The sequence below is a fragment of the Psammomys obesus genome, unplaced genomic scaffold, assembly GCF_907164565.1.
Source record: "Psammomys obesus unplaced genomic scaffold, mPsaObe1.curated_primary_1811, whole genome shotgun sequence".
Taxonomy (NCBI): domain Eukaryota; kingdom Metazoa; phylum Chordata; class Mammalia; order Rodentia; family Muridae; genus Psammomys; species Psammomys obesus.
In genome coordinates this window covers 14,741,693-14,768,551 of record NW_026596125.1, presented here as the reverse complement: position 1 = coordinate 14,768,551, position 26,859 = coordinate 14,741,693, and the positions used below count along the sequence as shown (strand labels likewise).

The window sequence follows — 26,859 nt, the reverse complement described above, 5'->3', positions numbered from 1 at the left end:
CATATGTTAAGGAGAGCCAATTGATTGTTTTGCTAAATTACAATTTGTTTGAGAGTCACTGTGGTTAAATACACAGAGTTAATTTACTAAACAGGCAATTTTATGTTAGGTACCATAATCATTATTTGAAATTCACTCTAAGTACATACATGGGTTTGTCCCAACTCTGTAGAGCTAAGAGTCAAGTAAGACTTATTTCTGAGAAGCTAAAATTCCATTCATTCCAGGATTTGATCAGTTGCTGAGGCTTTAGATAACCATTGACTTTTGGTCTAGGTTGTATTTGTTCAATAGTTAATGAGCAAAGTGACCTAGAGCTTTAGATGGACTACTGGAAGGACTTCACTTACAAACACCCCGGAGAGAAACCAGCCTCACTGTCTGGACATTTATTTGGCTATCTGTGGACTGAAGTTACTAGGCGTTCTGCAGTTCTTACCTGTGATTTACACATGACTCCTGGAAATGTAGCAGGGGCACATGAACAGAACTGGTGAGATCCTCTGACTTAGAAACTGTAGTCATTGACAGGAGGGGGCACATCGAATCATGAAAAGAAATGAAAATGCAACGAGGGGGACATGTTCTTCACCCTGAGTGTCAAGTTGGCAGCAGAACGGGAGTGAACTGCAGCCTGACCTCACCTGTCATGCCGGACACCGGAAACCCTGTCCCCAGTATCTGTGTTGGGAGGTGACTTTCTAGTGCGATGCGTGCCAGCTGGACCACATTTGACTAAAACTTAATCAACTGTGTTTTGACTTTGTATTCACATTTTCCTTTATATCAGATTTGTGTAATGAGACTTTACCTTGAGTGACAAGTTGGTTGATGACTCTACTTCGGAAACCATCTTTTTGAGAATTCATAAGTTAAAAGGCAAAGACAGTTGCACAGAGCTTGTTTCTAATGCCCAAGTAAATATATTTTTCAAAAGAAAATCTTTGAGCTTTTCTGTATCTTTGAAAATAATAAAACCACATTTTCTCAGAAGTATGCTAAAAAACTGTGACTGTTGGTGGCTCTTCCGCCTAATTAGACTTAATGAGAGAAGTCCCAGTTTTCTTTGAATTCGTTAGAAACAGAAAATATGCAAAGTAGTTCTGACCTTCCTTTTTATGAATATTCTCTCTTCTGACAAAGGCTGGTGCTGAGAAAGGAAGGATAAAGACAAGACCATCTCTACCATTTCTAGTTCTTCCTTTAAGTATCTGAAAAGTGCTTTCGTGGTTATTGGGCCGAAGTATGTTCAGCTCTCATCTTCACCTTGGTTTTGTTCATGGCTTGGACAGGCCATGGCTCCAGCCCTCCCCCTGTATTCCTGCTCATGTCTGGGTCCTAACACCTAGTGTCTTCTGTACTTACATTGCCCCTTAACTCTGACCCAGATGCTGGAAGGGGTGTGATATAGACAGGAAACCCACTGTCATTTTTCTTCATGGCTGGAAGAAGCAGTGTGCTTAGGGAAGTTCACATGCACCTTTCTTGAGGAACTGTATTAATTATTCTGCTGCTGCTTTGATAAAGCACTGAAGCCAAGGCAACCCTTCACAGGAGGAAGGGTTTATTGGGAATATGGTTTCAGAGGGATGAGGGCATCGTGGTGGGAAGGACGGCAGCTGGAGCAGGGAGCTGAGCGCTCAGATCTTCAGCCACATGCTCGAAGCTAATCGAGCAAGCTGAAAGTGGTGCAAGGCTTTCCCAAGAGATGAGCTTCCCCAGCAAGGCTGCACCACCGAAACCTCCCAGAGTGACCCCATCAGTGTTCAAACGCCCATGACCACAGGCCCACTTCTCATTCAGAATAGCACTAGAGGCCAGGGTGGCTAATTTCAAAGAAAGGATGAGAAGAAAATGAGGAGAGGGAGTTAGGTAAAGGGGAACATTGACAGGCAGTGGAGAATATGCTTAAGACATTAGTAGATCATGGATAACTGAGTGAATTTTAATTGGTTGGAGCAGAGATGGGTGTCTGACATGGCCTGTGTTGCCTCTTTAAATGCTTATTCTGGATAGTGTGAGGAGGGGATGCTTGTAAAGGCAGAGGATGGGAGAAGTCATCAGGGGGACCCATGGTTAAGCTGTCACACCTCCCAGATAAGAGATGGTGGGTGGTGGCTTGGTTAGGCTCGAGTAGAGGGAGGGGGACATGTGTATGATGTGCTCTTGGCACCTTGGGAGATTCTGACTGGTGGGATCCACATTGGATTGGCTATGGGAAGAACTCCAGAATGATGTCTAAGCTCCTGGTCTGATAAGTAGAGTGTATAAGGGTAGAATTAGAGAGAGCCTGGGCCCAGCAGAAGACATCAAGAAAAGTATATTCAGTGTGTAGAGAAGAATTCAGGAATGAGCTGTCAAGCCAAGGGAAGGTGTTTTCTTTTCACTCAGCTTTAACTTATCCCATACACCATCAGACCTCACACAAGAGTGTAAATTTCCTTTGAAGCTGTTCGAATCTTCTAGGGTCCCTCTGGGGGATAAGATGCCTACTTCCGTTTCATTCCCACCAGCACCGTACCATCACTTCTGTTATCTTCAGAGGTGCAATTCTGAGCCCAGTGAAGATGAAGACACACCTTTGCGTTAGCATGTGCAATGGCCTGGCTTCTTAGAGGTTCCTGCATCTCTTCCTCCAGATTAAGGCCTTTGCATTATATTAGCTCAACCAGAATTGTCACTGATCGTTCTGGAGGCCATTTGGGTTGTTTCTTTCCTCACATGCTTAGTGGGATTACTGTAGTTAGTAAAATGTGAACAGAACCGATCTGAGGATGAAGAGAGCAGAGTTCACTACGTTATCTTTCACCAGTCTTGAGACTCAGTAACGTGCTGTCTTTAGGGGCTTCCTTCTGCTCTGCTGGCTCAGTGATCTCCACAAGCACAGCCCTGTAGAACTGTTCACCAATATCCATGCAGCATGTGCTCAGATGAACTTCTGTTGTCTTAGCACTTGGAGCCACTTACTGTCGTAACTCAGCCCATCCTGACTGACCCAGAGAAACAAGCCGGAAGGGTTTGTGTGAGCTTTGAAATTTTGGAGAAAAATCTTTGCTGGGATCCAAGCTCAAGAGAATAGGAGCCTTATTTATGCTCCCAAGGACTCCACAGGGAGTATGTTTCCGAAGCACAAGGCTCACCCCTGAGCTCTTTTGAGATGAGAGTTGTCAGAAAACTGGTTATATCCACAGCACATATCAGGAGGGCATAACAATGGCCATCACTGAGAAAATTCCACCTCAGGCAGGCACTGTGCTAAAGCTTTTTATAGATTATTTCATTCCCAAATACTCTAATCAGCGAGTGAACATCAGACAATCAGCATTCCAGGTGGGTGAACTGGGGTCAGAGAGGGCTAAAGCAGAGGCAGGTTCAGGAGGGGAAGCAGGTTCTTTGGTTCCTCAGCCCTCGTAGAACCCTCAGACATTCCGCTTTTCAGGTGTGCGTGTGCGTGTGCGTGTGTGTGGTGTGGATGTGTGCATGTGTGTACATGTGTGCCTGTACATGTGTGCAAGGGCATGCATGTGTGTGTAGTCCATGCATGTGCATGCTTACGTGTGTGTCTGAGTGTGTATACGCACTTGTGCATGAATGATGGGAGTGGGAAGCTCTGATGTCCCAGTGAACCATTCAGTCCTTCAGTTAGCTCCATCTGGATGACGAGGCTCTGTGCTCTTCAGGCAGAGGGCCTCCATTAAAGGATCTGTTTTCTCAGGCTAAGGACATGGCATCCCAGCCCTCCTTACCAGGCTACATAACTTATGGGCATATGTTCTGGAGTCAGACAGATCTGAATTACCCTGAGGGTCCTGTCCCTTAACTGCATGCACTTGACAGTCACTCTGTGCCTCAGTTTCCCCGTCTGGAAGATAGAATTATAAGTAGTTCCTAGCCCATGAAGCTGTGGGAAGGACAGGTCCTGCCTTTCCCTCTGTGACATCAGGTCCTTTCTGACTCCTTCCCTGCTGTTCTCTATAGAATGAGAAAATGATGGGCTGGGCTCCCCTGCAGCTTGGATTTGGCTCATAGGAAGGCTGGGCGGTGTTTAACGTGCTGAGAAAGGAAAGACAGTCCCTAGTCCACTTGGGTGGTGACCCTGGTTTAGGTTCCTCTTGGCATCCTACTTCCTCTGTCCCAGTTGACTCTCTCTCCAGACCTTGGGAGCATAGGTTGTTTTCTTGCTAATCTCTGGTTGCCTCATACCCCTTGTGCTGCTTCAGTGATTCTTGGATCTTTCTAAGATTTCCCTGTATGAAAGTCCCACTCTCCAGCTCTCTGGCATGGACTGTGTTTTCCCGGCTGCTGCATGGCCGAGAGGCCTGGCTGGGATAGTGCCTATAATGTGCTCGGAAATGTGCTTGGCAGGTAGCAAGTGCTGGGTAAAGGGAGCTTACCAAATGAACAGACTGCCCAGCAGCTCCTGCACTGCCAACTTGCCCCAGGCAGGCTCTTGGGAACATCAAAGCTCCCACCCACTGGGCACTCCTACCAGATTGCTCAATCTGTGGTCCTACCTGTTTGTTGGCTTTTACCTAATCTAACCAGGTGAGAGAGATGCAAACTCCACCATGGCATTCACATGTCACAATTTTAAGTTTTCAAACTTCTTACTGTGGCTTGTGGCACATCGCTTTATCTGGTCCTGACTTTCTAACCCTCCTCTGCTCCTTTCTAACCGCTTCATTCCAGACCAGCTTTGGCTCAGCTTGCTGGCTCAGTCTTCCCTCTGGATCTGGCATGCTTCTTTGGCTCCTGGTCAGGTATGCTCTGTGAACCTTTCATGGGGAGGTAATTTTCACCCTGGATAAGAATGGGGCCCTCTACTTAGAAACCCTCTCTGATCCTTACTGGGATTTCAGGCTTGCGTAAGGTTTTCAGTTCTGTGATGCTCATCATACGAATTTAGATGAGACAAGGCACAGTATAGAAGGTAGCAGACATGATTATAGAACAGGAGGCACTCTTGAGGCTGAGAGTATATGAGGACCAAAGAGGCCACCGAGGAAGGAAAGGCTCTCCTGGAGTAAGGGTGGACAATGGTCAGAAACATGATTGTACAGGAGAGTACTCTGGTTCCATGAGAGTAGACAACAGCCAGATTAACCCTATGTTGACCTATTTGTTTAGACAGGCTTTCTCCATTCTTGAAGTTCCAGGAACAGATAAAGCTTTCCAAAGAAAAACTGACAGATTGACAGGCCCATTTTTATTGAATTTTTTTGAGCTGAACTTTCAGGTAGCCCAGGCTAGGCCTGAGCTGTGTATGTAACTAAGGGTGGCTGTGAATCTCCAATCCTTCTGCCTGAGTGCTGAGATTACGTAATGTGCAACAAGCATCATCATCTCTTTAATAGAGGAGAAAATAATAATGTGTCTGGTTTCTACCAGAAAGCTAGATAGTAATCATGATCTTTTAGAAGTGTCATGTCTCTATGCAGGGTCAGAGATAGGATTCTTATTTCATTCTTAGGAAGACTAAGCAAAGTCATGACATTTCTGTTCCAGAAGCTGATCAGGGCGGGAGCCACCTGCAATGATCTTCTGGCCTACTAATATCTAGTTAGCGACCTGCTATGACCATCGTAAGGCTGGTCTCCTCACTATTCTGCGAACATAGACTTTTATTTTTGAGAAAAGGTTTATTTGTCTAATCCTGGCTGTCTTGAAGTTCTGTAGAGCAGGCTAGCCTTAAAATCAGAGATCTGCCTGCCTCTGCCTCTGAAGTGCTAGGATTACAGGCACTTTACAGAGCAGCCAAAGAGGGGTGACATGGGTTCCCGATATTCTTTATTTTATCTCTCCTGGTTTACTTTGTTCCCTCTAATCCTCTTGTGTGCCAAGGAGACTCTTCACTTGCCAGGACCTGATCTATGCATGACAAAATATTTTTTCTGCTGCCAACATAGTACAAAGCAGACTATTAGTGGGCTGGGAATGAGTGAATGTTGAATTAACCCATATTTAAGCCATTCCCCAAAATTCAGAAGTGGTCATTTTTAGACATCGGCCCCTGTCCCTTACTTGAGTATGCATGGTGCAGGGGGGCCATGGAGAGGTCCTGGCTCATTTTTGCTGAGTCTTCTGGTCCTTGCCTGAGCCCTGTGTGCCTTTCAGAGTTCTATTCCTTCGATGACAGGCTCTAGCATATGGGCCTTCCTGAGGCTCCAAAAACCCACTGCACCCTGGAGGGCCTGCTGCCTCCAGTACTCTGCATCGGATGAGAGGATTCTCATATCTGAGCTAAGCCCTTGAACTCTGTTCCCTTCTCAGTGTGTGGGCTATGCTGAATTCTACCCCTCTTTCAGACAACTTTCCTCTCTAGCTGAACACAATCTAGCTGAACTTCCAGGGAGAAACAAAAGCTTAAAGTTTGTCTTGTTGACTACAGACCCCAGCGAAGCAGTTTCTTCATTCTTTATGCGTTCTATCTCAGATTGCAACCTGCGTGGCCTCCCTGAAGATTTTAGAGAGACACAGGACTTAAGAAGCTAAGACTGCCTATACACCAGAACTGAGAGGACATAGCTTTCATTCCATAAGAGTGAGCTAGGGTGGCTTTATAAAGACATACTAATTTTTCTATTACATGATTGCTCACCCTGCTTGCCTATGGCCAGTTTTTCTTTTAAAACCAATCCACCACCCTGAGGCACAGCTAGTGGCTGGTGGCATGCAATCCACCTAGTTTCTGCCTTCATTTTTTTTTTTTTTTCTGAGAAGTTCAGCCTTGCCCCTTAGCCTATCAGCTAGGCAGTAGGCTATGCTAGGACAGGTTTCCTCAAAGTCTGACCATTTCGGGTAGATTTGATGGTCTTCCAGAAAGACTGTAGCTCCAACCAGCCTTGTCATGTGGACCCTACCCCATCTGAGTGTATGCATTCATTAATGCTGGCCTTGGTGCATTCTTTGAACATTATCTTTCAGTAAAATTAGACTCAGTGTTGGGGGATTTTTGTTTGCCTGTCTTCTCTTTCTTAAAATGAGGCCCAGCATGCCTTATACCCCAGCCCAGAAGTTTATATTACGATCAGCCACTGTTCTGTCCACTTCAAAACTTGTAAAAAAGGATCACTTGAGGCTGTTAAGTGGTTTGGGGCCGTTGGCTGAGTCTACTTTTCATGGTACAACATTTTGGAGGGTCTGGAATTTTCTAGGAGTCATACAGTCATTATTTGCTGCTCAGAAACATTCGGATTTGATGTGAGTCTTTAAACCAAAGGCCTTGTGTAGAAAGAGATGTTCTCGGCCAACATCATGCTTCACATGGGCTACTCCTTTGAGGTTATTTGGAGCTTGCTCTACTAATCCATTTACTAACAAAGCAACTTTCAGTGAAGGTGAGGTCCTTGCAGTGCTCTAAGTGTGTTCACAGTATTTCAGTGATGTTCAAACCCCTATGGCCTGAGGTTACTTCTGAAAGATATCAAGCCCACCCCTTCCACTGCCAGCCCTCAGTCTGCTAGGCTGACAAAGCTGATTTCTAAAATCCTTCTTTTCTATTTTTTTAATTTCTTTTTTTTTGAATTCTTTATTAATTACACTTTATTCACTTTGTATCCCCCCTGTGGTTCCCTCACTTCCTCCACCCTCTGCATGCATGTCCCTGCCCAAGTCCAGTGATAGGGGAGGTCTTCTTTTCTTTCCTTCTGATCCTAGTCAATTAGGTCTCATCAGGAGTGGCTGCAGTGTCTTCTTCTGTGGCCTGGTAATGCTGCTTCCCCCTCAGGGGGAGGTAATTAAAGAGCAGGCCAATCAGTTCATGTCAGAGACAGTCCCTGTTCCTATTACAATGGAACCCACTTGGACACTGAACTGCCATGGGCTACATCTGTGCAGGGGTCTTAGGTTATCTCCATGCATAGTCCTTGGTTGGAATATCAGTCTCAGGAAAGATCCCTGTGCTCAGATTTTTTGATTCTGTTGCTCTCCTTGTGGAGTTCCTGTCCTCTCAGATCTTACTATTTCCCACTTCTTTCATAAGATTCCCTGCACTCTGCCCAAAGGTTGCCTTTGCTGGAGAGTGACAATTTTGTCAAACGTTAGTGTTTACATAGGTGAGTCCCTGACAAAATCTGGACATCTTAAGGGAAGCAGCAATGCCTGCCGTGTTCCTTTGACTGGGAAAGCAAAGCTGGGGCAATCCTCACAGTTGCTTTTCTTTTAGGTCACATTGCCCTGGACTACAGGTCATGTGATCATCTTGGCTGCAGCAACAGTTGCAATATTCTGCAATGAGATTATCATAATTGGCTTAGACACCTTGTTTCATTCTTTTCTCCAAGCCTGGCAAAAGATCACCCTGAACAAAATCAGAGGGAAAGAAGAGATAGATGTTAGACCAACGGCTCTCTCAAGGAGACTAGGGAGATCCTAAAAGCTACGAGCTGAAGAGCTAGAAGCCGATTTGAATCTTTTGGGAAAGATTCAAACAGGAGTTGAGTAAGTATTCTAGACTATGTTCTCCAGAGAAGGGGCTTTACTGTCTTGCTAAAGCTGTACTTAAAGCAGAGTGCCTGGCATAAAGTAGAGGCTTTATAAACATTTACTGAATAATCGAATTCCTAAAAGGAACCTGGAGAAAAGTAGATGATGAGAAAAAAGCATGAGTCTCTTCATCATTTAAATGACTTCTAACAGAGTTTTCTACAAGAATTGTTATATTTTAGATCAAGCCATGCCATGGATACTGCAGGATTGAGGTTTGAAAAGTCAGCCAATTGTATTCTTTTGTGGAGAAGTGTACATTCATAGGTGGATTGGTAGAAACTGGAACAAATGTCCTCAGGTTCCCTTTGATCATCAAGGGAGGCCTTTTGAAGAGGGACTGTTAAATAGGCAGTGGAAATATTGGAAAAACTACCAGAGCTTAGTGTGAGAAAGGCTTCAGTTCTGATCCTTCTTCACCTTCTGTCTTTCTTTATGCAGTTAGACTCTCTGCTGTTGTCACACATTAGTTATACATGCTATAAACTTCACAGTATATTTTTTTTTAATTTTTTGCTGTAAGTAGTTTGCTATCTTTTAAAGATATTTTAATAAGAAATTACTTCAGGTCCTGAAGGTCTTGTAAATTCTTGGTGTCGGTTCAGATTTAAAATCTATAGCATTTGAAAATCAGTAACATTTATTATATAGCCTATGTGTTGTAGTAACGAATTCTTTCAGTGGTTACTTTTCCCCTTTCCTGCAGGGACACCAACCACACACACTCACTCCAAATTCCTTGATGCTACATTGATTATTTATTTCTAGTTCCTCAATGCAGCATTCCACATAGCACTGACATAATGTTTTAAAGTATGTTATTTTATTTTTTGGTGATGTTTAATCTGTTGTTAATTCATCACAAGTGTTTATGTGTGTTTTATGTTTTAAAAAATCTCAATGGTTTTATGTCTGTGTGTTTGATTTGGATTTTTTTTTTTTTTTTTTTTTTTTTTTTTGAGACAGGGTCTCTTGTGGCCCAGTTAGCATTAAACTCACCTTAGAGTGGAGGCTGACTTTGAACTTCTGATTCTCTGCCTCTACTTCCTAAGTGCTGGGATTGAAGGCCTGCTCACCATGCCTGCTTTTATGTAGTGCTTTGTACAGTCTACATGATTTCATGCGTGCTCCTGAGGCAAGCAATCTTCCTCTCTCCCAGCCTCATTTTCGCTGAATCTTTTCCCATGTCTTTATTCTGCTTGCTGTTAACTCTACTATCCCTAGCACCCTCAATTTATGGGTTTCCCCATTTCTGCTATGCATTACTCTTTCACTCTGTTTTTTTTTCTTTTGCATGCCTAATAATTTCAATTTGACAACACTGGGAATCTCACTTTGTGAGGGTCAGGATATTTTCGTATTCCCTATAAGTACTGTCATGCTTTTTTTTTTTTTAGGTACTTTTTTTTTTTTTTTTTTTTAAGCAATTGACCAAGGGGTAGGGGTGGTACTGGGTTTTAAGATTTGTTAAATAGGACCATAATAGACTTTCCTGTAGGGCTAATTTTGTTCTGCGACTGAGGTGAAGTCATTTATGTCATGAAATATGGGGTTTCCAGACTCCATCTTAATGGTCTTGTATGACCACGGAGAATCTTTTAACCGGTAGAAACAAGAATGTCCCTCCCCCATCTTGTTCAAGCCACAGTGAGCATTCATTCTTCTTTTCAAGTTTATGTGCTCTTCTTCCCTGGATGTGGAAGGTCCAGATATGTGCAGGCTAATTAGCTGAGGACTGGACTCTGCGGGTTTCCATGGCTCCTTTAGCCACTTAGCTTTCTCCTCTCTGGTACGTGCCCCAGATCTGACACCCGTCCTCTCCGTTTCCCCCAAGCCAGTCTACCCAAACCTCCCCGCATTTCTCCGTTTCATACTGAAGCCTGAGAACTCTCTCTAGCTGATAAACCGATGTAATTTAAGGCTCAGCTCATTTTCGCCCCTCCCATTGGACAAGATGTCTGATATTTGAATGTCATTGTTTTACATCTGCCTGTTTGGTTCTGGCTGTCTTAGATAAGACAGTAAGTCCACTCCCATTGCCCCATCTGAAATGACTAGACTGGTTACTACAATTCACTCTGTTGATAAAGGACATTGTTTAGGGTGTCGCCCGCTTCCAAAGCAATGTTCATTAAGTAATTTGAACTTGGCATGGCAACCCACACTTACACATATATTAGCTCTGTGCAAGAAGAGTTCCTACAGCTGAGTTTTACATAAGACACATTTTCCATCTGGCTTACAGTTCAGAATTTTTCTGTGTCAGTCTTTCTAGTTCATTTCTTGTTGTTTGCTTTTTATCAATCTAAGGTTTTTCTTTTTCTTTCTATGTTTTGTTTTGTTGTTGTTAGGGCACAGTATTCTGTGAACAAAATTTCATGATGTTTTGTGATAAGAAATTTACTCTTTGTAGCCAATGTACAGTCCTCTAGAACGTGTATTTGTTTTTGCTAAGGTGCATGTGAAGCTAAGTAAAGGCAGGTCTTTGACTTCAAGGCCTATAATACTTATTCTATGAATACCTACTTCTATTCTCTGGGGCTGTTTCCCAGAAGAAAATATTTTACAGGATGGGTTTATAAAGAGAAGTGGAAACTGCAAGTTAAGGAACTCTTGTTCTTCTTGTTGAGCCTTCGCTTCAAATATTTATGGGGTGCTTCTTATAACACAGCATCACACGTTAATCAGGACCAGCGATGCAACCACTGCCATCACCAGTTTGTAACCCTCGGCAGGTCTGACACAGGTTGATATGGGCTCTGGTTCACCTTTGAGATGTCACAGAAGCGTGAGATAACTGAGGACAGGAGTAAATAATGCTTGTAGAATAGTTCAGGGACCACAGAGTGCCAGGATGAATGGGGCAAGCATAACCAAGGTGGAATAGCACGTCTCAGGAACCACCTTAGGGACAACTGCTGGGGCAGAGAGGCCTCTCTCTGTAGGCCTGATGGGCCTGGCCAGAGATGGGCCTGGACTCTAGGGAGCTATGGACATGCTTTTGTTGGGCTATTTGTGCACAGTTTTATTCTTAGCAGAAGATTATGCTGACAGCATGCAGGATGGACAGGAACCAACAGCAGGTGCCTGAGGACAAAGACCATGTCTTAGTCATCTCTGTGGTCCCAGATTCTAGTTCCTGTTTAATATGTGTTGAGTGATGTATCTTTTTCATTTTAAATTGCTAATACTTCCTGATAACCATTGGCCTTGTCAATAGGGTTGGCAAATATTGCAAAAGAGCCCTTTCCTGCCCAGTGTTGTTCTGTTCAAATGGCTTAAGGGAGGTAAAGTTTGACTCGGACTTCTTCAAGCCATTTTTAAAATAGGTATTTAATAGTAAATTCAAATATAATAGTTACACGTGCTATGGAGTGAGGTTAATGATTTATGAGTACAATGCAAAGTAACTAAGTCATGCTAATTAGCATGCCATTATTTCACTTACCTTTTTTTTGTGGAGAAAACATTTGAAATGGATTTTTCAATACTCTTAGGAAGCTAGGACGCGGTCATTTAACACAGTCACCGCAGATACTGCTTTGTGCATTGTACCTCAAAGGAAAACAGCCGAGTCTTCCTGCCTAGGCGGCTTTGTACTTCCAAGTTGTCCATTCTTCATTTTTTTTTCTCCTTTAAGACTGAGTCATTCATAGAAATTTCACAACGTTAATTTTTGAATCCCTGAGTTCTCGTTCTCAACAAATTCAGCTTGGCCTCACACCTCTCACAAAAGGGCAAGATCATACACAGGGATCTAAAATAACAGCCCACATGCACTCCACCACAGGGCCTGGCCCTGGTGGGACCACTCAGGTTAGCTGAGGCCGCCCAAGAAAGATGACGGACAGACAGACCCTCCGACCGAAGCGAGGACGTACGACTGCAGCACGGACAGTGAAACCATCAGGTTCACTCCGCGTGCTAGGCACCAGCCTTAATGCCTGCGTATTATGCAAGGCTCCGCGGCCGGTAGCCCCGACGTCACTGTCCCGCGCCGCTTGCGTCATCACGGCGCGCCGCTGCAGCAGGCGCAGAGCCGGAGTGCTGGCAGCAGCGGTGCCCAGGCGCGAGCTGGCCCGCGAGTGTTGAGCGCGGTGCGGGCTGCGGGACGCCGCTGGGCCGGAGCGCGGGGACAGGTGCGTGGGCGCCCTTCTCCCCGGGCCCGCCCGTGGCTTTGCAAGTATCCAGGGCGGACCCTGGAGGAGGCCGGGCTCCGGGAGGGGTGGACACGTTGGTTGGTGCCCGAGGGAGCCGGCTGCCACCGGCAGGGTTGCCGTCTCAGCTCCCCGGCGAACCGAGGCGGCAGGGGCCTGCGCGAGCGGCTGGCTCCGGGCCCCGCCCGCCGACAGAAGCCACGCGTGGTGCGGCTGAGCGCCCTGCACCCCACGGTGTCCCGGGCGTGCTGTGGAGACCCCCTGTCCTCCCTGCAGCCTGTGATGGTCGAGTCGGATGGTATGCTGCCCATTTTCCGGATGGGAAAATGAAGGTGTAGCAAGGTGAAGCACTTAACCGACTTGTCCAAATTCACAGGCGTGATGTGCAGCTGGGGCCTTGAATTCCAGATGGGGCCCATCTGCCTCTGCCTGTGTCTGACTGTCAGATTTCGTATTCTCCCTGCTTAGTGCAGCTGTCTGGAGAGTTTGGGATTTTCCCTGTTCCTTTTTTTTTTTTTTTTTTTTTTAATTCTCCTCCCAGGTCCTGTAAAAAAATCTGCCCTGACCTCGCATAAACCCTGTGGTGTGGGAGGAGCAAGGCGTGGACTTCTCTTGGCACAAGCCTCCTTTTCCTCCTCTGATCGCTTCATGTCTTTTCTCAGGCAGCAGTGCTCCCCCTGTTGTGTGGCCGCTCTGGACGGGAAGTTGGTAGCTGGGGGTCGACTCTTTATGGCACAGAAGAACTTTCCCCCGAGGTGCGCTGCCTTCCTCTGGTGTCAGCTCATTACTCATGCTGAATGGCTAAGGACACGGGCTGTTGGTCTGAGGCTAAACAGTGACTGGAGCAAATCTACATGGGGACTGTAAAGAGGCCAAGTGCCAGTTCCTTGTAGAAAACACTGTTCACAAAGGTGATCTTTGACTTTAAGAGAAGAATCTAATGCTGGTGAGAAAAACCCAACAGCTAAAGTAGTGAAATAAAGATTATATAACAAAGTCTTTAAAAAAAAATAAACAAACAAACAACGCCCTGTACTTATACCATCTATTACACCAAGTACCATTATGCTGGGTCTGGAGAGGTGGGTCAGCAGCTAAGAGCGCTTGCTGATCCTTCAGAGGACCAGGGTGTGGCTCCCAGCATCCACATCAGATGGTTCACAACTACCTGCAACTCTAGCTCCAGAGGCTCTGATGCCCTGTTTTGGCCTCAGGCATCTGTATATGTATGCATATACATGCACACATATTCATAGAGTGCTACAGGTGTATCCTTGTATATTCAGGAAATACTGGGATATGAAAGTTGATCTTTGGGATAGCTTAACACACATGTAAACACATCAGGCCAGATAAGTGTTCTGCCACCAAGCTATGGTCAGTTCAATCAGTCGTCTCCTGTAACAGATTTGTGTAGACATCAGCATTTTGAGACCTCATGTTAAGTTTCTGATGCTTCCTTGAGTAGTACTTATTTTCTTCCAGCACATGATTTGGGACTTCTACGTTGTGATATGGATGAGTCTTCAGTGATACGTGGCACAATAGATGTCTCTTGTTTGCCCAGTTCATCAGAATACAGCCTTGGCCGATGCAAACACTCAAGTGAGGATTGGGTGAGTTTAAGAGAAGCCTTCCAAACAGTTCACTTAAACATTTGCAGTGCTATCAAGGAGAGATTAGTCATCACAGAAACAGCTTCCAACTTTAAAATACCGCAATACAAGTTTATATCAATATTTAGTTATTTTTAAGTATGTCATATCAGTGAGAGCTGAACAATGAATGAAACCGAAGTCAAAGAAAACTCTTAGAAGAGTAGGACAGGGTTTGGCTCTGTCAAATGGTGTCACTGTCATTTAAATTCTAGGTTTTCAAAGCTCTTGATAACAGAATATTATTACACATACTTGGTTTTTCTCTCAAGTATTGTAAGAACACCTGCTCACGGTGTCAGGCCCTCACTGTTCTCCTGTGGGAGTGAATAGTGTGTGCTTTGAAAGGGCATGAGTAAGGTGGACTGAGCAGAGAGGTTCAGAATGTGTCTTCATCCCACTTTAAGAAGTCCCTTTGAAGCTCTACAAGGAGAGCAACTGAACCAAAAAATCTGGGTACAGGGGTCTTTTCTGAGACTGATAATCCAAACAAGGACCATGCAAAGAGATAACTTAGAACCCCTGCACAGAAGTAGCCCGTGTCTAAGAGGGTTCCCCAATAATAGGAACAGGGGCTGTCTCAGACATGAACTCATGGGCTGGCTCTTTGATCACTTCCACCTGAGGGGAGAGCAGCCTTACCAGTCTATAGAGGAAGACAAAGAAGCCAGTCCTGATGAGACCTGATAGACTAGGGTCAGATGGAAGGTGAGAAGGACCTCCCCTATCATTGGACTGGGGGAGGGGCATGGGAGGAGAAAAGGGAATGAGAGTGGGACTGGGAGGGAGGAGGCTACAGCTAGGATACAAAGTGAATAAACTGTAATTAATAAAAATAAAAATTAAAAAAAGCAGTCCCTTTGGCCTCTGCAACTTTGGGTTACTATTCTACTCTCTGCTTCCATGAGGCCAACGTTTTCAGCTTGCACATGTAAGAAAGGCCTTTGTGTGCCTGACTGTTGTTGAAATAAGGAACTCCAGGCTTCTTGGCTTTTATTCCTTTTTGTGGCTGAATGATGTCCCACTCGGTAAAGTGTGTTGCGATTTCTTTCTATTCAGTCTCTGGTGAAATTGCAACTTTATAATTAAACCTGTGAATGCTGTATCAAGCATGTAGCAGCTGTTAAAAACTATGGTTGTTTTTAGGAAATCAACTTTCTTATGTACCAAACTTTTTTCCAGGTTATGCTCATGGAACAAGATACCTTTCATGAAAAATACTCAAGGCACATGTAAATTATACTGCCAAAGAAGGGAAACAGCATCATTTTCTCTTCTGTTTCAGATATCTTAGTTTTAGAGACCAAGGGGATCAAAAGAACTCTTTTGCCATTTAGACACAATTTCTGCCTTATATTTCTTAGGGTGACTGTGGGTTCAAACCTACCTTCTTCAGATCTGCAACGCTGAAATGGAAGGAGAGCCTTATGAGTCGGAAGAGACCCTTTGTGGGCAGGTGCTGCGGTTCCTGCACACCACAGAGCTGGGTAAGAGCTCTCTTGCTCACACGCATTCCTGCCACATAGGGTTTCGTTCGGTTTTATGGATTTTGTTGTTTGTTCTTAATTGACTTGGCTCCTTTAGGACCGAGACTTTGTAAGTCAAACATTTCTGGACTTAAAACTTTTATTGCTGCTCGCTTAGTGAGTAATATTGGTGTGGGTCGGGAGTGGGAGGTTTTACTCTGAGTTAATGTCTGTAGAGTTGGTGCGGTGCTCAACACCCGCTAGCTTCTGACTTTTGGCCCCAAGAGTGTCTGTGGTTTCTGTTATTTTGTTGAGGAATAAACGTGCCACACCTTCCTTGAGGATTGCCGTTTGGGTGAAAGGTGAGCTTCTGATGGCATTTGGTAGAGGGATGAGTTAGCAAACAGAATTTCCTCCCCTACTGATCTAAGGTGAGAGTTATGTTTTGAAACATTGTATTAGATGCCAGCTCTTCCTGAGATGGACCAAATATTTAGGATCAGAAACTGTCATTTACAGAGGTTGCTTATAACTTGTGTGAATGGCTAACTGTGCTGGGTAAATTCTCCACCTGAGGCTGGCTGAGGAGGCGGTTCATTTGTGAGCCTGGCATCAAGGGATTTATTACCCTTAGCAAGATTTAGGCAGAGCCTGAGTAGTTCTTATTCAGTGTTGAGGTCTGCTCAAGAATGGCTTGTTAGAGATGCTCCCTTTAAAGTGTAAGTGCCTTAATGCAAGATTTGTTATAGGTGAAGGATTATGGCCTCCAGGACTGAGGCCAGCTTGGATTTAGAGGATAGTAGAAACAAAGATTTAAAGAGAAGGCCATGTGGCTTTTCTTTTTAGACTGGCCTCTCACCTAATTCTAATTTTGAATGCAAGACAATCCCTGAAGTACAGTTCTGCTCCCAACAGTACTGCAGCTGCGGTGCTGCAGGGTGTGATAAGTCAGAGCTGCCTGGGAGGGAGGGTGCTCACTGCTGGCGATGATAGGCCTGGCTCAGGTGGACGGATTGTAGCATGCTGTTGCTTCTTTGTAGAGGTAGTAAAAGATGGAAGTTCATCTTGAATTTCCTCCATGTGCATTTAAAATAATTTTTAGTGACTGTTTTTACGGTCCTTGATATTTGCCTCCATTCTTTGAAATCCTAGTTTTCTATAAAGAAATTAAGTAATTTTGCGTTCATTTTTGAACTTCTACTGTTTTGCTTACCTTGATAAAGGGGTACATTGTCCTTTCAAGATTACTTGTCAGGAGAGAGACTGGTAGCTGTACCAGCCTCACTGTCAGGTGCGCAGTCACTTCAGGGAACAGAAAGGTCTGAGATTGAGTGTTGGTAACCTCAATTTTTTACCCTTAAAATAATCATAATTCTCATGTGCCTGGTGGTCTGAGGGGTTTAATTCAGTAACTGGCTTTAGGATGATACTTTGTATTTGGGGAACACTTAAATCTGTAACTTCCCGTGACTGAAGCTGACATGGGTCTCTGCTCTGTATGGTTGGGTGGAGGAGTGTGTGGGGAGGGAAGAGATACCATTGCCTTTGGCTTTAGGGTTTCAAAGTTAGATTTGAGTTTGTGACTGTCTTTGAAGTATAAAAAGTACTATTCAATAAAACACACATTTTCTTCATTCTGTAAGTTTTGAAGCAGCAATTCCTGCTGTTGTGCTTGGATTTCAAATGTCACCTAGAGATATTAGTGGGATTCTGGACCGTAAGTCCAGCTGTGAATTCATGTCTGCATTCATTTTCTTTTTATAGGAAACTTTTTTCAACCCCAGTATCCCCTCTCTGGGTTTGCGGAACGTTATTTATATAAATGAAACTCATACAAGGTAAAAAGGCATTTCTTATACTTCTAATAAGTTGTAGAAGTATGCTTATTAGCATACTTTAAGATGTTCTGTGGTTTCTAGAGTGGCTAGAATGTGAGCTTTGATATACCTGACTTCATCTAAAGATTAGAAGCAGGATTAGAGGCCTGCCACTGTTGATTGCTGCTCTTCTGTCAGGTATCCCCATGTGGTATAGATGCCTCCTGTGCTGTTCTTATAACACATGCACATACTGACTTTGCTAAGAAGGAGGAAGTATTTCTTTGACAAGAGATATAAGTTTGAATGTCTGATATGTTGTAATTGTTACATACTTCAAAAAAAATGTGGCTTAGCTCAGTGGTTCTCAACCTGTGGCTCACACATCAAATATCCTGTTTATCAGATTTTACATTATGATTCATATCAGCAAAATTACAGTTATAAAGTAGCAATGAAATAATTTTATGGTTGGGGTCACCACAGCATGAAGAACTGTGTTAAAGGATCTCAGCGTTTGGAATGCTGAGAAACACTGTCTTAGCTTGATGATCTCCTGAGCTTGGTTTCCAGAACACATCATGGAAGGAGAATGCCAACTCATGAAAGTCACCCTCTGACTGCTATGCATGCTTGCATGTGCATAGTGCCACACAACACAGGACTTTAAAAATAAATGGTGAACAGCTGTCCACTCTAAGTACTGACCACCTTCTCTGTGGAGTAAATGCACCCTTTGTCAGTGTGCATCCACTGTACAGAATGGTGGGCCTCAGGTTTTCATGGTGTGTGTCACTGTTCTGTGCTTAGGGTCAACGCTCCCTCCTGTGGCCCCTCCTTGCAGTAAATGTTCTTTGGTTTATGTATCCAAGATAATAATTATAATAATAAAATGAGTTCTGACTTCTAAATTCCATATATTCAGGGATTTGATAGGTACCAAAGAGAAAGAGGCCTTTGCTCTACATCGGTCAAAATTAGAGGTTAAGAAAGAGTTAGAAGGCTGTATGTCCATGAAGCAAGAGAAACAGCAGCCAAAAGGGGGAAAAAGGCCTTATGGGGTTCCAAGGCAGATGCCCAAAGGCAGTAAGAGGTGTGCCTGGTCGTGAGAAAGGCTTGAAATTCTAGGAAAGGACTCCAGGACTTGGATTTGGTCCTCCATAGTACTGCTCCTCGTTTGATGGAGAGAGTCTTGTGTGGCCATCGCAAGACCGGCTGTCAGCGTTCAAGTTTGCTTTTGTGAGAGAACCAGTGTCCAGGGCCAAGTCTTTAAAAAATTAATTTTTCCCATTGCTCAGGTTCCTCTCTGTCTTCTTTGTTTAAATCTAAAGCAGAGAGCAGAGATTGGTCGATGAAGTTTGTTTTTATCTTCTTTTTCTTAGTTGATGCCTGTGGTCCTAAGTAAAGAAACAGTTTCTTCTTCATGTAAATAGACGTTTTACATATGAAGCCAACATTTTTGTCTGTTACCTGTGATTAGAGCAGTTTTTAAGGCTTTTTAAAAAACACTGGTTATGTTGACAACGGCCCAAACTAGTTACCAAGTACAGATGCTTGCCTGTTGAGTGAGGACACCTAAACGATTTTGTCAACAAGGCCACGTCCTGTCCTGCTGCACACACTCAGGCCCATCCGCACACCTGCTCAAGGGCATTGCTCGCTTACATTCTCAGGTGCTCACTCATGTACACTGTCACTTCCACACAAACTGTTTCAGTAGATGCAAAGGGGTGTCAGAGAGCACTTGGGTGTATATTGTAGTAGTCATCTGAAAATGTTCACTGAACACCACACTGGATTAACCTTTCAGAAGATGGAGACAGAAAAGGAGGAATCAGAAGGTAGGTGAGCAAATTATTCACAGACAGTTCCACTCTTTGCATCTTTTCAGAGTTATTGACCTCACATTTGAAATCTGCTGTCAGTATCACTATGGAGCAAATAATAATGTTGCCTTATACCATTGTCACACATGGTTACAAATCATCACATAGTGAAATTCATGGCTGCTTATTCTGAAGTGCATCTCTGTGCACCCCCAGTTAAACACCTCTTACTCATCAATAAGAGTATGTAATTTTCCTTAAATAGACCTGATGTATATTTACGGTAGTGTAAAATGCAAGGATTTTTTTTTCCATGCCTGTTTTAGCTCTTGAATAATGATACAGAGACCAAATATTTTTACTCAAAGCTTCAGGTACTATATCTGGGCAGATACTGAGCTAGTCTAACTCAACTGTGCTGGCCTGGCCCTAATTCCTAGCCTCATGGCCCATTACCTGCCATCTTGGTCTCACTTTGGCACATCCTTGTTCATCTGCATTCTCATGGTGACTCCTCTTCCCTGGTACTCCCCAAGACCCCCTCACTGGGTTTGGAAGTCCCACCTTAACTGTCCTGCTCAGCTTTTGGCTGATCAGCTCATTATTACTCAATCAGAAGGTGATGGACAATTTTTATACAACATTGAGATAGGAGATGCTCCATAAGAATGACAATGCCAAAGTCCAAGTCTAGACTGCATTCAGATCTCTGGGTACAGAAATCAGCATTTGAATGCAGAGTGTACAGAAACATCCTACAGCACAGTGGAAAAGTGTAGATATTTAGAAGGTGTCTTTGATCTGATTAGCTTTTAATTCAGTTTAAGACTGAGTGCTTATCTTGGATGAATGCTTTAATACAAAAATTGTCCTTGTTGGGAAGAGACCTCAGGCTTGCTTAGGTGGCCTGGAGTTGCCGCTGTGCTGCGTGTTCCCTCCCTCTGTACCTGCTCACACACAGCTAGTGGGAAACATCCTACTTGTCTTCGTAATGCTGTTCATGAAGTCACTCTTCTTTTGGGTTACTATTCAGCAAATAAGACAATTTAGATATGATAAGCAGTCTCTCAGCTTCACTTTTACCTGCGAATTTATGAAAGCAATTATGAATCAAAATGACTGAGTAGCATCCTGACCTCTAGGACTGTTGGCAGGAATAAGTGACCTGAAACTCTCTCTGTGGGCAGAAGACCACTAGGTAGTGGAGGTGTGCTGGGGTACTTGCTGAGAAGGCTGGTTTACGTGTTGCAGGCACCGAGGATGGCTGGCAAGACGACTTTCTTACGTCCTTTTTGTTCAAGAGCGAGATGTCCACAAGGGCATGTATGCCACTGGTGTTACTGAAAACGTTCTGAACAGCAGCAGGTGAGGGCGGGCACACTGGATAAAGGGGGCAGGGTGGATGTGGCGATGGGAGGGGAGTGGGAATTAAGCCTCTTCTGTTGGTTTCTTTGCTTCCTCTAGGGAAGTGCTTGCATTTCTAAACATTAACTGTTAACCCACAAAAGAAATGGAGAAAAGTCAGGACAGTGGAAAGTGTGGTAAAGAGTGCCAGGTGGGCGGATGGTTCTGTTCTATGCAGCGTGTACTGAACAGGTTTCTAGAATGTGCGGGGCAAGTCATGAGCCAAAGTTAGAGAAGTGCACACATGTGCCTATTCAGTTTTTAGAATATAAATGTTGAATACTTGAGCCCAAGTCCTTGTAGTAGGAAGCCATTGCTAGAATCTTGGGTAATAAGATTTTTTGTTCTTAGAGAAACTTGTTTTCCTGAGAGAGAGGCTGCCATCAGCAGACTAACAAGGGAAAGAGCTTACTCCTTTATTATTGTGTACCAGCCTCCCTGAAAGAGGTTGTCTAACACAGTGAGAAACTGGAGCAGCCTTAGGGGGAAGGAAACTAGGTGATTTTGAGGTGTAGTAAAGAACTTCAGGGGGTTATGAGGGAGCTAGGGGAGAGGTAGCAGCAGGGACAGAGTTTTACTCTCTGAGGGAGTAAATGAGCAATGGGGCTTCCCTGGGGATGGAGTGATTAGATTACTCCATCAGGAGATCAGCTGTAGCCAGCCTGATGTTGCCTGGACTTTCCCAACCTGCTTAGTAGGATTCTAAGAGTTTCAGATAATCTTGTCTCTTTGGGGAGAAGTTTTCTGTCAAATAAGAGAATTCCAGGGAGCCTCTCCCAGTGCCTTAAGTCAGAGACTTCAGAGAGCTAGGAAGCCCAAGGCAGTTTTTAAGGCCTTCCATTTACTTTTAACTTAGAGAAGCCCAGCTTGCTCCATGTTTGAGGGTGGTTTTCTAAACCTCAGAGTATGGGAGTTTGGATGAGAGTGTCTCTGCTCTGTCTCTTGTGTGTGGCCCACCTCAGAGCTGTAGCTGGAGTTGCGAGTTCAGAGATGAGGTAACTGAACACTTAGAATTCATAAGGTTTGTTTGTAGCTTTTTGGGGGCTTATGGCTCCAACCCCAGTGGTGCTGATTCATGGTAGGAACTCAGGAAAAACATGTTAAATGAACTATTGAATAGTTGACAGTAGAGATATCACATTAGATTCCCAGAAATATATCCTAGGCCCATTCAGTAAATGTTTGCTAGTTAAAACTTCAGGTAACTAGGGTGATGGAACTACTGTAGGTCAAGAAAAGCTTTGTCCAACTGGGATGAGCTTTTTCTTCAGCACATTTCTTATTGCTCAGTGCTGATTTTAATCCTGAGCTCTGCCTTTGTAAAATGACAAATGGAGGAAAAAATGGTTCAAACGAAAGAAAGAAAAAGTAAATAGTTATATCTGTTTTAATGCTTCTAAGAGTTTTACATATAATTCTAGTGGTGACAGTATAAACAAATGACAAATTTTGGTTGCCAAAGAAAAATCATATATTACCTTGACATTTTTTGTGGCAGTTTGCTGTACTTTGTTTATTATACTAAAGCCATTACATAAAGCTATTTTCATGACGTCTACATGTATTTCGAGTACAGTCTTCATTGTGGGTTATGTGCACAGGGTAGCTTTCCTTTTCTCTTTTTCTTTGCTAAAATGTACATGACTGGGGCATTCATGTTCCACAGCAGTCAGGCCTGTCCAGATTTCTAAGGGATTCTTTGGCTTAGGAATAGGATGCTCATCACTTTAAAGTGTAGCTGTTATTTATGTATGTATGAGTATGTGTCTGTGTAGGAGGAGGCCAGAGGAGTGTCCAGTCCCCTGGAGCTGCAATTGCAGGCTGTGTGAACTGCCTGAGGTGGGTGGTGGGAATCAAGCTCAGGGCTGCTGCAAGAACAGTACTTACTTGTAATCACTAACCCATCACTCCAGGCCCTGGCCATCAGTACTGATAGACAGCAAGAGCTAATGCTCCTAGGTTGAGTTTTCTCTTAAAACTCCTATTTCTCTCTCAAAAAACATATTAAAGAGAACATGCATTTTCTGCATATTAAAGACAATGAATATTTTATTTTATTTTTTTTTTTGTTCTATTCATTTATAGCTGTAGTTTAGGAAATATCAAATATGTCCTCTAAATAGAGTCAGTTTCATTGTCTGACTTTTACTTTCACATCAGAGTCCAAGAGGCAATTGCTGAAGTTGCTGCTGAGTTGAACCCAGATGGATCTGCCCAGCAGCAGTCCAAAGCCATCCAGAAAGTGAAGAGGAAAGCTAGGAAGATACTGCAGGAAATGGTTGCTACCGTCTCTCCAGGGATGATCAGGTATTACAGGGCTAGGATGGCTTGATGCCAGAGCCAGCGTAGGCCCTTCAAGAAGATTAGAATCACTGGATCTTCCTTTCCTAGCTCAAGGAAAAGATGGGAGGGAGCAAATATGTTGATGTGTTTCAATGTTCAGTCTCTCTGCTCACGTGTGAGCTAGCACAGTGGTGGCCTCAGTTCGCTTTAAATCAAGCCTGGCTCCAACAACCTCTGCTGCTGATAGGTAGCAGTTACTTTATTATGGATGTTTTCTGTTCTTCTCAAATGGCTGAGTCAAGCCTCACAGATCCATGTTGTACAGGGAGGGCTTGAGCGTGTTAGGAGGATCCTTTTGCTCACAAATTTAGCTTGGCCATTCACCGTTGAAGTACTAGGTGCCACTAGTCACAGCAAGTCGACATGTCTGTGAGAGGCTTCTGTTCCATGAGCACATTCACTCTTCAGATCATTCCTACATGCACACACATGAAGTCATTTAGAAGCACTTTTAGGTTGTAGACTGAGAAGCTGAGGGTGGCAGATTGTAACATACACATGTGTCTGTGTGCATAGAGATTTAAGTGTTTTTATTTCTTTCAGGCTGACTGGCTGGGTGTTGCTAAAGCTCTTCAACAGCTTCTTCTGGAACATTCAGATTCACAAGGGTCAACTTGAGATGGTTAAAGCTGCAACTGAGGTAGGATTTCTGTGCCCCATCACCCCATTTCCACGATGTATATGGAGTTGAGCTAGAGCTCATTCTGTGCTGTTAGCTCTTTGAACCATTTGGAAGTTCCCCTCCCCCTTTGTGAAAACTGCAGTAGCATTTGGGAAGAGAAGCAGGGCCTATCAGATGTGTAGAACTCCTTTTGTAATTTACCTTGCAACAGTCCTGAACAGCAAGTCATGCAAATCATGAGGCACAGGTAGACATCAGCCCTAGCTACAGACAGTGGGTGACTTTTCTCAGTGTTTTAAATCAAGCCTGGCTCCAAAAACCCCTGCTCAGTTTTCATGGTGAAGCTGCCTCTCAGGAGAGGTGTGGGTCAACTTGGCTGTGTGTATTCTCCCCCCCCCCCCCCAGCTGCTGCTGGGGTAGTAGAGCATTAGCTGTGTAGTAGTGGTCTAGCTGTGTGACCACCGATAACTGACTGGAGCATGTTTGTGGAGAGCGCGTCAGTGGTTAGCCAGTGGTGAGTGACTGTAGCCAAATGCAGTGGCAAGGTGGGACTGAGCGCCAAGTCCTGAACTCTAAAGCTGCTCCTTCCCTCTGCCCTAGACGAATCTGCCGCTCCTGTTTCTACCTGTGCATAGATCCCATATTGACTACCTGCTGCTCACCTTCATTCTCTTCTGCCACAACATCAAAGCACCATACATCGCCTCGGGCAATAATCTCAACATCCCCATCTTCAGGTGAGATCAGCTCAGGCTGAAGTTAAAGATCGTGAAAAGAGAGTTTTGCCAGACATATTGGACACACCTTTAATCTCAGTATCCAGGTGGCCTAGGGAATTGGATTTCTGTGAATTTATGCCATCTTGGTTCACACTGCAAGTTTCTGGCTTGCCAGAGTTATATAGTGAGTCTCCATCTCAAACAACAACAAACAAACCAAAACCAAAACTGAAAAAAAAACAAAACCAAACCAAAACCAACCAACTAACCAACCAAACAAAAACAATTGTTTTAAGTTTGGGATTAGTTTTGTTATATTTTTATAGTTGTCATAAAAGTGATATTGGCCTTTTTATTATAAAAGGAATGCTTCCTTGTTACATTATCAAAGTATCCTTTGGATGGTCACCGTTATTTCTGGGCTGCTTTGTGAACTGTGATTGGTATGCTTGAAGGACAGTGCCATGTGGATGAAAGGCATTAAAAGGCAATGGAGTAGCTTATGATACCAGCCCTCTCCAAGGAAGGTGTTTAAAGGCAGAGAAGAGTAACCTGCTGTTACTTTGACCTCATGATGTGGAGAATCCAATGTAATACTTTTTGCTCAGTAATTCCAGAGGATGCTGTGAATTCTACTTAGAGGGAACAGGGTGTTCGGAGGCAGAAACTCAAGAGCATGGTGGCAGGAAAGTGAAGGACAGGCAGGCAAGTTGGACTGTATCCTGGGAAGCCATGGCAAGGCCGGAGGCTGAAGCTGCTAGCTGCACAGGTAGTAATGGCTTCATCAAGAGCAGCTCTAAGCTAATATAGGATGCTCCTGCCTGAACACATGTGTTCACACTTGTATGTTGAGGGCTCATTCTGATTCTGTTGGGAGAGGTCAGGCAAATGAAGAGGGTTTATATCAGAAGTATAGTCATGTTCTTGGGGAGGAGGGCAGATACAGAATGAAAATGAATTAGTAAACTGAGTTCCTAAGGGTCAGTGCTTGTCCAGATTTGGGGCTCAGCAGAGGGTGTCAGGAGAGTGGATCTGCTGTCTATACATCTGGTCACTGAGGAGGAGCTGGTCTGAGAACCTGTAACTGCTGAGCAGCACGCAGCAGTTAGCTCTGGGACCTGACATGAGCTGGAGGGGGCGACTGCAGAGAAACTGGGGAGCAGCCAGTAGCTGGGCAGGCAGGCCTCCCACTGTGGTATCTACAGTCTAGGCCTCAGCCTCGCTGTGCAGGACTCCCTTTCCTGGTCACCATCCCTGGTGTCGTTTCCTCCTCCCACCCCCGCACCTCCAGGCTTTGAGTTCTCTAGGCCCCCAGAGATTTGCAGCTAGCCAGACTAGTGTGACCAGCAGAAGAGAAGCCATCATTTTGGTAGTCTGTGGTATTTATCCTGACAGGCTTTAAGCAAACGTGGACAAGACACACATAGTCCTTGCTATCAAATAGCTTGTCATGTAATGAGGAACATAGAGAAACAGCACTAACACAGTGACAGATGTGCTTTCCCAGGGACTAGAATACCCGTGTCACACCCCAGGGCATCTTTTCCAGTACTAGTGAACCGAGAAGCCACGTTAGAAAATCATCAGGAAGGTTGGCTGGGGAGAAGGGATTGCTGGTAAACTGCTTATCAGGCTTGAGGCCCCAAGTCTGTCTCTAGAATTCATTCAGAAAAAGTACAGGTGTGCTGGTGTCTGCTTGTGAGCCCAGCACTGGGAGGCAGAGGCAGGTGGAGCCTTGGGCTCTCTGGTAGCCAGGCTACAACTTCCAGGCCAGTTACAGGACCAGTCTCAAAATGTAGATGGATCTTGATTATTGACACTTGTGGTTGTGCACTGGCCTCATATGCACCTGTGTCTGTGTGCACACCAATGAGAACACACTCCTACCCCAACAGGCATGCACACAAAAACACACGTGTACATGAACACGTTCGAGCACAGAAAGGCCTGGCCTCAGAACTAAGGTGGCCGTTCTGGGGCTCTCCTGGTCAGACTAACTCACATACTCATTCCTGCCAGATCTGGTTTTCAGTGAGGCTTTTTGTAAGTGCCATACATTTATAATTTCTCTTAAGTCAGTGTTTCTTTCCAGGAACTCATGCCAGCCATTGTTTAGCCTGCCCTTCCTTCAGACATAGTGGAGATTGGAGGTTTCTTTTGCCACATTTAAGTCTCCACAGTGACAAAACACATCTCGGGATACATTGGTCACTCACTGAATTCATTCTGAAGAATTTCAGAGTGATTGTACACTTCACCAACATCTTACCCTGATTTCCATATACAAGGAGACTGGGGTATGTACATGTGAGACAATGCTGCTGCTCACACCAAAGGAGACCAGACTGTTACATGTGAGACAGTGC

The 26,859-nt window shown here is 44.3% G+C and overlaps 1 protein-coding gene across 4 annotated transcripts in view; it reads left to right on the top strand.

Annotated features, from left to right (window-relative positions):
* Gpam (glycerol-3-phosphate acyltransferase, mitochondrial) overlaps positions 1 to 26,859 on the top strand; it is a 59,519-nt gene that overhangs the window by 14,455 nt on the left and 18,205 nt on the right. Inside the window, exons 1-9 of one of the 4 annotated variants that reach the window (XM_055630114.1) lie at positions 12,525 to 12,623; positions 13,304 to 13,396; positions 14,127 to 14,257; positions 15,661 to 15,783; positions 17,527 to 17,600; positions 20,657 to 20,770; positions 22,970 to 23,116; positions 23,696 to 23,792; positions 24,375 to 24,511. In XM_055630114.1, the coding sequence (XP_055486089.1) occupies positions 14,156 to 14,257; positions 15,661 to 15,783; positions 17,527 to 17,600; positions 20,657 to 20,770; positions 22,970 to 23,116; positions 23,696 to 23,792; positions 24,375 to 24,511 (794 nt within the window). In that variant the 5' untranslated portion in view covers positions 12,525 to 12,623; positions 13,304 to 13,396; positions 14,127 to 14,155. Of the gene's footprint in view, positions 1 to 12,524; positions 12,624 to 13,303; positions 13,397 to 13,563; positions 13,588 to 14,126; positions 14,258 to 15,660; positions 15,784 to 17,526; positions 17,601 to 20,656; positions 20,771 to 22,969; positions 23,117 to 23,695; positions 23,793 to 24,374; positions 24,512 to 26,859 lie in introns of those variants that run through there. The other 3 variants (XM_055630113.1, XM_055630116.1, XM_055630115.1) reach the window with 3 other exon arrangements.